Source organism: Aphanomyces astaci (assembly GCF_000520075.1).
Source record: "Aphanomyces astaci strain APO3 unplaced genomic scaffold supercont1.20, whole genome shotgun sequence".
In the NCBI taxonomy this organism is placed as follows: domain Eukaryota; phylum Oomycota; class Saprolegniomycetes; order Saprolegniales; family Verrucalvaceae; genus Aphanomyces; species Aphanomyces astaci.
In genome coordinates, this window is record NW_009798283.1 from 538193 (window position 1) to 547978 (window position 9786).

At 46.3% G+C, this 9786-nt stretch overlaps 4 protein-coding genes and 1 non-coding gene across 5 annotated transcripts; 2 read left to right on the forward strand and 3 right to left on the reverse strand.

Moving 5' to 3' along the window:
- The first annotated feature begins 2358 nt into the window (after nt 1-2358).
- H257_08831 (hypothetical protein) lies at nt 2359-3194 on the forward strand. Its single transcript, XM_009834898.1, has one exon. The coding sequence runs from the start codon at nt 2379-2381 to the stop codon at nt 3141-3143; it is 765 nt and encodes a 254-aa protein (XP_009833200.1). The 5' UTR covers nt 2359-2378; the 3' UTR covers nt 3144-3194.
- Nucleotides 3195-4848: 1654 nt separating this feature from the next.
- H257_08832 (hypothetical protein) lies at nt 4849-5217 on the reverse strand. The gene has a single exon (XM_009834899.1). The coding sequence runs from the start codon at nt 5162-5164 to the stop codon at nt 4853-4855; it is 312 nt and encodes a 103-aa protein (XP_009833201.1). The 5' UTR covers nt 5165-5217; the 3' UTR covers nt 4849-4852.
- A 375-nt stretch (nt 5218-5592) lies between these two features.
- H257_08833 lies at nt 5593-5664 on the reverse strand. Its single transcript has one exon. It is a non-coding gene; the product is annotated as a tRNA-Asp (tRNA).
- Nucleotides 5665-5874: 210 nt separating this feature from the next.
- On the forward strand, nt 5875-6717 carry H257_08834 (hypothetical protein). Its single transcript, XM_009834900.1, has 2 exons — nt 5875-6452; nt 6529-6717. Exon 1 carries the CDS (start codon nt 5897-5899, stop codon nt 6362-6364), a length of 468 nt encoding a protein of 155 aa, XP_009833202.1. The 5' UTR covers nt 5875-5896; the 3' UTR covers nt 6365-6452; nt 6529-6717.
- A 598-nt stretch (nt 6718-7315) lies between these two features.
- On the reverse strand, nt 7316-7785 carry H257_08835 (hypothetical protein; the record flags this gene model as incomplete). Its single annotated transcript, XM_009834901.1, has 2 exons — nt 7316-7614; nt 7716-7785. The coding sequence occupies 2 exons, from the start codon at nt 7783-7785 to the stop codon at nt 7316-7318; spliced, it is 369 nt and encodes a 122-aa protein (XP_009833203.1).
- Nucleotides 7786-9786: the final 2001 nt, after the last annotated feature.

Sequence of the window (9786 nt, forward strand, 5' to 3'; positions counted from 1 at the left end):
TACGAATTAATCCATTCGTATGAAGAAACTCTTGTCAGCATGCGAATCTGTCGAATACCATGTTTCCCTCATCCCCCGGTTGTACTAGTATTGCTTTGTAGCTTGGTAAACTAGGCAGATACATGTACTAGTACTTCGGAGCCACTCGTTCGTGCTGGAGTAAAAGAAACGTTATGTTGCTAAGAGCATCTCCAACGCGGGTCCCTATCCCAACTCTATATCTCAAAACTTCGGTTGTACCGATACTTCATGTTACAGTACGGATAATTTGGGGCTTATCCGGGCGATTTTGTCCCCAAATTATGGGGATGTCCCCAAAGTGTTCAGTTATTGGGACGTCCAAGCGAAATGGGGACAAAAACACCCGGATACATCCCCAAATTATCCGTAACTTCGATAATACCACTGTTGTAACAGATTTTGGGGATAGGGACATCGATACCGGAATAGGGACTCCCGTTGGAGATGCTCTAACGTAGATGGCTAGTTTATGGTGCACTTGAAAGAGACTTCGTCGTAGAATGCAGCTTACTCGTCTCCCAGGACCGGGATTTCAATTCTGAAAAGTGCTGCATGAAGCCGAAAGGTCGGCCATTCTTCTCATTATTTAATCGGCTTGAATAGACTTCAACATAGCGTTCATTTACTTTGATTCCACTCAAGTCAAGGCAAAATAGGATTTAAGCTTAAAATATGTATGCTGGTTTTGCTTATTTTTTAGTGATTTCATTTTTCTAGTGATTCGATTGGCTACTCTAAAACTAATGCAATTCCATTGGCCAATTTGAGTGCACCTTAAACTGTCCCGTGCACCATAAACTGGCCATCTACGTTAGTTACCGGTCTACAAACTTGACGGCAGAACGATTTGATTTGCTGTAAATACCCACAGATGTACTGTACTGTAATATTCAGCTGTCGCGAAATATTTGTCAACTGAATTTCAATCGACAGTGGGATTCGGTACTTTTCCGTCTAATTCGTCGTTGGAGTCTGTTCCAACCAGATTTTGATGGGCAGGAATGCCGGCATCAAACGGGTTATTAATTTGGAATGGGCGGTACACTACGACGAAGAATACAATCCGCATTATCGGATGCGTTCCGTTGCAGTCAAATCACGTAGAATAATGGTCGAAAGACTTGCATTTTGAAGTGGACGTTATTACACTGAAACTGCGGCTTTGGGTGCTCTTGCTTTTGAGTACGAGGGGCAATTTGGATTGAATCTGTGTGGAAAATTGATGACACGCCACGTAGCGAACCCCACCATACTAGGGCTTTCGTTAGCAAACAACTAATGCAAGACGTCGTACGCAAAACCAAGAATCGGCGCGATCAAGTGGGTGGAGTAGATCCATTGGGTATCGTCGTGCTTGTGGTCTGTTCTACCACGAAGGCCACGCATAAGACTGACATAAGTACTTCATTGGTCAAACGAACATGAAGCGGCCATGAGTTGAGCCATTTCAAGGAAAGCAAGCTAAGTTCGTGCAATTCTCCTCGACGTGAAGCAGAATGTAAGATCTCTGTAGATGAGAAAGTACATTGAACTTCGATGGCATCGATCATCGCAGTGGAGCGACTTTGAGAGCCAATAAGCTGCCGCAATAAGACAAATCTATTGAACTACGTAGTATACCGGTATGCTACAAGGTAGTGCTGCAGTGTTGGGTTCGATGCTATGGACATCTTTGTAAGAACTACGTAGTACTACCAGGGGTAGTAATACTACTTTGCGATCAAGTTATATCGTCATCATTCGTTGATGGTCAAGTTGTGACGAGGCTGACAATGGTATGGACCCTGGAGCAACTGTAGTCGATGATATGTGGTTTCGTAGCCACAAATTGCTGCCTTGTTTAGTGTAAACATTGCTGGCAAATCGATCGTAATGCGTAGCAACCTGATCAATGTTGGGTGTACATACGCTTGGCAGGTACTTCTGGGGTGTCCTAAGCCACTCGTTCGTTCAGAAGTACGCGCCATGGTACCGTGTGCACTCCAATGAAGCGATGTGATTGGCTAACGAGTAGACACAGTTGCCAAATTCAGTCGTCGCGAAATGTTCTACCTACTGAATTTCACTGCACAGTGGGATTCGGTACTTTTCCTAACTGAATTCCACGGGTATATATCTCTAAACATGGTATAATACCAGCTTCTAAATTCATAATTCCAAAGCATGTTTATATAGGATACATTATGCAATTTTATAAACTATCTAAATCCAGCTATAATTATATGCACTTTATACGCCTACCACGAGGGCGAGTACCTGACTCGATTCTCGACGCCAAAACAATGACCACGCCCTATCTCATGTAATGGAACGATCATTGACATGTCAGACACTATTGAACTTGCTCAGTCCGCAACATGGCTTTTACAACTATCAACAACGATCCATTGTTTATGTTGGACATTCCACCGTCAAGCTCCATGCACCAAGACTTTCAAGACTGGCTGTATTGGTCCAACGTGACGACAAGCTCCCTGGAATCAGCCATCGTAGACGCCCCATTCGACTTCGAGATCCTGTCGATGCTAGCGTGTCCTAATGATTTATACTCGTCGCCTTGCACTACACCCGAGTCGGAGTCATCCACGGTCCATTCGCCTCGATCAGGACCCAGCTCCCCCGACTGCTCAATTGTACAGCGATGCAGGCAACGAACCCCGTGCAAAGTGCAAGACTGCCTAAGAACTGCCCGTCGAGGAAGGTTCTGTCCTATCCATGGCGGCGCCAAGTGCTGCAAGGTTAAATCGTGCGGGAATGCTGCTCAAACCCAGGGATTGTGTAAAACCCACGGAGGCGGACCTCGCTGCCGAGAGCACGGGTGTGACAAGAGCAGTCAAGGGGGAGGACTATGTCGTGCCCACGGAGGCGGCAAGCGGTGCAGTCACGTCGGATGCAGCAAGGGCGTCCAGCGTGGCAACAAGTGCGCAACGCATGGCGGAACGCGAATGTGCTCTGTCGAAGGCTGCGTTCGAATGGATCGCGGCGGCAGTCTGTGCGAAATTCATAGGAAGGAACACAAGTGTGCTGTGAACGGATGCAAACGATTGAGCCATGTGCTGGGCAAGTGCAAATTGCACCTCCGCCAGCAAACCAGACAATTGGCCGCGACCCATTCAGGATAATAAATGTTAAATTTACTCGTAATTTGGTAGTGAATCATTATGTGTGGCTGGTGATTGTATTAAAAGTGTAGTTCCTCAAGTCCTCTGTCGAAACCTGTACTTTGAGGGGTGACAGCTTCCACTGGTTGATACTGTAGAATGTGCACACGACGACTGTGATCACCAATACTACTTACTGTATTAGTAGAGATTGGCCATCTACTGTATACCTATACAAACTGTACTTCAACATGGATGCATTACTGTACGGTTTAACGTTACTGTGTATCTTCGGTTAATACTGTATTACCGGTAAATACACTACTGAAAAATGATGAAAATGGTAACGTTAGGAAACAATGCACTGTGCACCGGTAACCTCGAAGTGCTTGTATTATTAACGTTATCTGTATACTTCGAGGTACATACTAGTATAAGACAGACACGACACATAACCGACAAAATTCGGCCCCGTGATTGGATGACCGACAAATGATTGAATTCGGATTGGTCAGTATATTTTTCCGACAATCCGATTGGACGAGGCGATTGTCCAGCAGCAACATATTTCTAGCATTTAACATGTACGGCTTTCTATTGGTTGAAATACTGCCGAGCCAACATTGTACACGAAACGGTGTCGATCAGCATATGTAAGTAAAACGGCAAGTCTAATCAGCAGGAGTAGTCAGCCGGCGCCCCACCATGATGCATGGAGACCAATGGTGGGATCCCTTTTGTAGCCCATTCCACACAATAACGTTTGCGACTTGTAAAACGTACGAATGCGGCTAAAAGTAATGGTTGCGCTTTAGGTAGTCCTGATTGAACCTTACTGTAGCTACGCCAACACCACCTTACCTCCAGTAGTGATTCCAATTGACCCCTCGTTCAACAAACGACATTAACCACGTTCTCCAGCTCTGCATATCCACATACTTTCGCAACATGAATTTCGTGGACTGCCAATTATAGTTATTTGCTCAGATTCGCAAACATCCAATATATTTCGTGACGAGAACAATATATTTCGCAAATTCACTTTAACGCGCTCTGATTGGTCAGAAAACAGTGCGCGAAACCGTCTTTCGCGCACTATTCAAACCTTCTCGACGCAACACGTCCTCATGGATCCCGACCTTCCACTCATCCTCCCCGATGGCGATGAACCTCCATCACCTCGAACCCCAGTAAGCACACAACACGTCCTCATGGATCCCGACCTTCCACTCATCCTCCCCGATGGCGATGAACCTCCATCACCTCGAACCCCAGTAAGCACACACATACTGACCTAGTGATTAACGAATGTCAGCCACGTCGACGAGGCACATACAGAAACGTCCCGATGTCGGCAAAGCAATGCAGTAGTCACTTTAGTCGCTTTGCTGACATCGGGACGTTTTTGTAGTCCATACTCGTCCATTGTGAATCCATTAGAGAACCTGTGGTCGGCAATGAAACTCCATGTGAAGACGTTGCTTAGTAAGCCACTCGCTGGGTCACCTCCTGGGGGAGCTACAATGAACGCGCGAGGAATGTCGAATGTAAATAGCGGAAGCATGCTGACCAAGTCATTCAATTCACCGAACCTCCATTATATTTCACCCCGACGTAAAATATAGCCGTTATATTTCACCCAACTTGTGTTATAATTCACCCAAACACAGGTTAATTCCACCTTTCGAAAGTGAATTCACCTAACAATTATTATAATTCGAGCTTCGAATCTAGAAAGTTCGAAGAGCGCGAAGAGTTTCGCGCGCTTTCACCATTCTTGAATCTAAGCTCGATGGAAGAGGCCATCCCTGCACCACGAACTCAGGCACAGCTCTCTGTATAGTAGGATCCACCGCTAACATGCCATGTAGGCACCCCGACGTGGCCCCTTCAAGCGAGTTCCAACTTTCTGCCAAGGGACGTGTGGTCCCAGAACATGACGCCGGACAAGCCTGGAAGTCCTTTGCTCGTGCAAATGGAATCCAGGAGTCCACTGCAAAAGGATGTCTCATGCTAGAGTTGTTACACAGCGGACGAGGCATTCAGTCCATGTGTATCGTATTTAGCTAACAATGAAATATGAATTGAGCCGAATCGTTTTGCGTGTGTACACGGCTCGCCTTGAGCCGTTTTATGTCCGTGCTGAGAACATTGAAGGCATGAACGTTGGTGCTTGAGCCGTAGATGTGTTGGTCTAACCTCTTGGATGTAAAGGATATCCTTTCCATGAAATATATAGGCGAAATATATTTTCGAAAGGTGAAATTAACAGTTGGTTGGGTGAATTATATCGGGGGTTGGGTGAATTATAATGGCCAAATTTCAATTCAGGGTGAAATATAATGGAGGTTGGGTGAATTAAATTGGGGGTTAGGTGACTGTTGGTGGAAATATTTTGAAAAAAAGCTGAAATTAAACGCAAAATGGTGTAGTTTCACATTTGTAAATAAGACCCTTGTCGTAAAAAGATCTCCCCGTCCGGGAATTGAACCCGGGTCACCCGCGTGACAGGCAGGTATACTGACCACTATACTAACGAGGAATACATTCTACTTGATTTCATAGCAACAATGCAATTAATATGAGTGTTTTAAACGTGCGTTTTATTCAACCAAGTCAAATGCATGGCGTAAAACGCAGCCGAGCGTCATCGACTTTGTATACTAGCAGCACACTGACTGTGCATAATTTAAAAACATCATCGATCGATGAGTCACGTTGAATACTCAAACAAAGTAAAAAGGTGAAAGGACGAGGAGGGAATATTAATTTGCATGTTGTGCCCTCTGTTCAACTTGGGCCATATTCCGTTTGAACTTGCCGTGATCATGTCGAACGGTTGGAAATGCATTGCGCAGCCGTCGAACGGCGCCGTGGCCGCCGTTCAATTGAATAGTGACGACGAAGTACAGTGCTTGGGTTTCAACAGCCGCGACTGCGTGTACTTTCACTCGATGCAAGACTGCCACGCCAACCTGAACCCGGCCAAATCGGTCAACCCGTTGGTGTGCGGCAACATGCACAAGAATGTGTGGGGCGTCTCTGGCTACGATTCCGCGAGCCACTGGTGCGCTGCGGGTCGCCATCACTTGGGCAACTTGCCTGCCATGTCGTTCTTGGCCAAGGTGGACGCCCACAAAGTCGAAGTCAGCGTCGGAGCTGTGGCCACGTTCATCTTGGCGTTGGTGGCGTTCATCGCGGTCCGAAAGTACAAAAAGACCGACTACCAACTCGTCAAGTAATTCACAATACAACCATGCTATGTGTATCGTCGTCAGGCTGGGGGCGTCAATAATATGTTCACGAGCAGATGTCATATTGAACAATACAGTAAGTGCATGAAGGATCGATCATATACATGATGACCAAAGCCAGAGTCGAGTGTGCATCATTGTGTTTAACGTAGATGACGGGGGCAGGCAGTCGACCTCGCAACTTTTGGCGAACGCCTATCGAGAAGTTCTTGGTACAGTAGATAATGGCTACAGGCGTTGAAGTACTATTAATTTTGAGTACCATTGCATGATCAAAAATCGTCATAGGTATGTATTGAACGGACGAAGTCCAACTAACTACAGTACCAGTACTCCATGCATTGCCCCCAACAAAGTATCGCTCCGTCGATCGTCAGTCGCATTCAAATACACATGAGAGCCATGCATAGGTAGCTAGGTACACTACATTATTAAAGAGGAACATGCCTGCTTGAATGCAAAAAGCACTACCAAATGCAAGGTGCAGCTTATAAAATCTCAAACTGCACTTTCGATGCAGAATACATACACGGCGTATTACATTAACAGTTAGTACAGTCGGTTCCGAACCTTGCGCATATGGGGCGTAACGTTATGTCCATTTCCAGCGTATGGCTGAGTCGATTGCATGAGTTGACTCGGCACTCGCGTTCCGTTCGATGGATGTCGCAGTACCATCCTCCCCCGCCTGCAAGCACCCACGGTGCATGTACGACAGTCTCCATGGGTGGCGCATTTGTTGCCTCGCTGCACGCCCATATTGCAACCACTTTCGTAGCACCGTTTTCCCCCACAATCTGGGCCCGGCATATAATATCGTCAGCCAGTAATACCGGTAGTACAATAATAATATCGAAGAATTGATTGGCTAGATAACGTAGTAATTCCATCGGCGCTACAACGTTACTCACTTGGCTGCACTTTTCGCAACCGCTAAACTTACACGAGGCCTCGTGTAAGCGCCGCCACCATGGGCCTTGCAAATGCCTTGGGATTGGGCGTCGTTGGATTCCGCGCAAGAGCACTTTCTACCGCCGTGGGAAAGGCAATGGTCGCAGTCTTGGGCATCGTTGGGGCAGTCTGGCAGGTTGCAAGCTGGAGAGGTGCCATGGGGATTGCAATATTGGCGGTGGCGCGCTCGACGGGTGCATCCTGGACAGACACAGGCCCGACGACGAGGGGCTCGGGTGGCACTGGTCTGGGGCTCCCCCCCCGTCGGTGTTTCCGTTGACGACGGACTGGCGCAACCACTCAATTCTGCAGGGGAAGATGGCTCGTCGGACAAAAAAAATCGCAAAATTGGACCTCCAAGGGTCAAAGGCATCCAACCAGGGCTTACAAGGAAGGGCGAAAATGATGACGACGAGGTCCGACGGGTAAAATGGGAAAGGCTCGATCGTGAATCTCATCGAGGCAGAATGTCATTAGACCAAGCGTGTCAAATGGAAAATGGACAATAGTGGGTAAATCTTGAGAAAAATTGAAGCGTCGCTGAAGGACTTGTACCGCGAAATTGTCGTAACGTTAGCTGCGTTTTCCAAAGCCAATGGTCGCGAGGATGAAAATGACGTGTAACGTTATTCGCGCTATACTGTAGTGTCAAGTCTAAGAAATTCAAACATAGTTTTTATGGTTCACACGTTAAAACGACGACGACTAGACGTACTATGATGTCCTGCCCTTGAAATATTCAGTTGTAACAAATGTCGTACTGAATGGGAGGGAAACCATCAACGTAAACTTCACTAGCCCGAGTTTGCATACCCCCCGTTTGGCCAATCCATGGCAATCATTGTTTGAATTAGAAAAAAAGAACAAAAAACAGGTGTAGATTCTTTTGTGTTGCAAGAAAATATTTCATGACGTGGACGCTGCCCATTTGCGGCTCCAATCTAGTTGAGATTGTCCACATGCGATTTCAAGGATGACATATCACCGATGTTACTACCTGCAAAACAATGGGTAATGGCGACAGGTCAAGGAAGATGGACGGCGGCGACAGGGTGCTGCCTCTAGTTTGCCACACTTATAGTCGAAGATTCACAATGGAGGTAGGAAAGTACACAAATTCAATAATACTGTTACCCAAAGTTCATTGTGAACGCGCCTTCAAATGCAGCGGGCGGAGGCATAGTAAGTTGCCGGTACTGTAACCTTGGAAAAGCAGACTTGTTTGAAAGTGACAGTCCATAACGTTAGCTTATCCTGACCTACAAAATCAAGAAAATCATGCGTGCAACGTACATAGGGGGATGACTGTTGCCAACATAAACCTCAACTTGTGCAACTGGCGGCACAGTGCTAGTGTCGACAGTAAGCAGATACTTCGAAGTATAAGCCGAGCCGGGTTGGCGTAACAGTACTTTGTCGGAAAATGTTTTCACTCGTGCTTTTGGGGGTTTTACGCGTGTTATGAAAAGTGGGGGAATTACATTACTGTATTGGCCGAGATAGTGTAGGTCATGTCTGTAGTGGTAGCGCGACGTGATGTCGTCGTCGAGAGATGGCGAGTCCATGTCTGCGTGAACGAGGCTGGCTCCACCTCTGAGTACATCTCTCGGTGGTGGGACCAGTCGAAGGATGACTGGAATTGGTCCTGTATTGATCGTGATAGAGTATGGCATGGCTGTGATACTAGTGCTGCAGTATTACGCATGATACATGCATTGTCATAATAATCATGCTCCGAATCAGCAACACGACTTTCATGTTAGTCGGTCGATAAAAGCACGCGCAAATACCCCAGCAAGCGTGAAAACCCCAAGCACGCGTTAACCCCCCAAAAATTGTTCAAAATACGCGAAACGAGTAAATACCCCAAAAAGCACGCGTGAAAGCCCTACACCGTATTGGGTTGGGTCTGAGGTTGTGTTGAGAGTTAACAGTAAACTCAGTGAATATACTTCCGCAACAGAAATACAGTACAAACTCTACGAAATACAACTCCGAGTGCGTAGTAATACGCAGTAATGCCTTTATGTACAATTTATTTGACCTGTTTTAATCCCTGTAAGCACAGAATTTCAATGCTCCAACACATACTACATGTAGTATTGTGCTTTTCATGCAGTTTGCCCGTTGTTTAACTGCGTTAAACAACCAGACGTTTAAAATAATATAAGCCCGATTGAAGATAAAACAACGCTAAACATAAGTTCTGCATTTCAGCAGAATAAAACAACCCTTTCTTTATTTCAGCTGCTAACTAATCGAGTTGCAGCACCAGGCCAACTTACGCCGTACAACAACCAGTTCATCACGATGCATACCGTATTAGGCTGTGAAATGGGAGTACTATACATCGTGTTGTCGTCTTGCCTTCCACGTACAGTGCTCAGGTTAGACCAGATCAAGAATTGTAGGTATGGCATAGCTTTGAATCATTGGACAGAGCGACGACTACATGTACA

Excerpts from the sequence above, each read along its gene's own strand:
- H257_08834 (XM_009834900.1), top strand. The coding sequence starts at position 5,897 with ATGTTGTGCCCTCTGTTCAACTTGGGCCATATTCCGTTTGAACTTGCC.
- H257_08831 (XM_009834898.1), top strand. The coding sequence starts at position 2,379 with ATGGCTTTTACAACTATCAACAACGATCCATTGTTTATGTTGGACATT.
- H257_08832 (XM_009834899.1), bottom strand. The coding sequence starts at position 5,164 with ATGCCTCGTCCGCTGTGTAACAACTCTAGCATGAGACATCCTTTTGCA.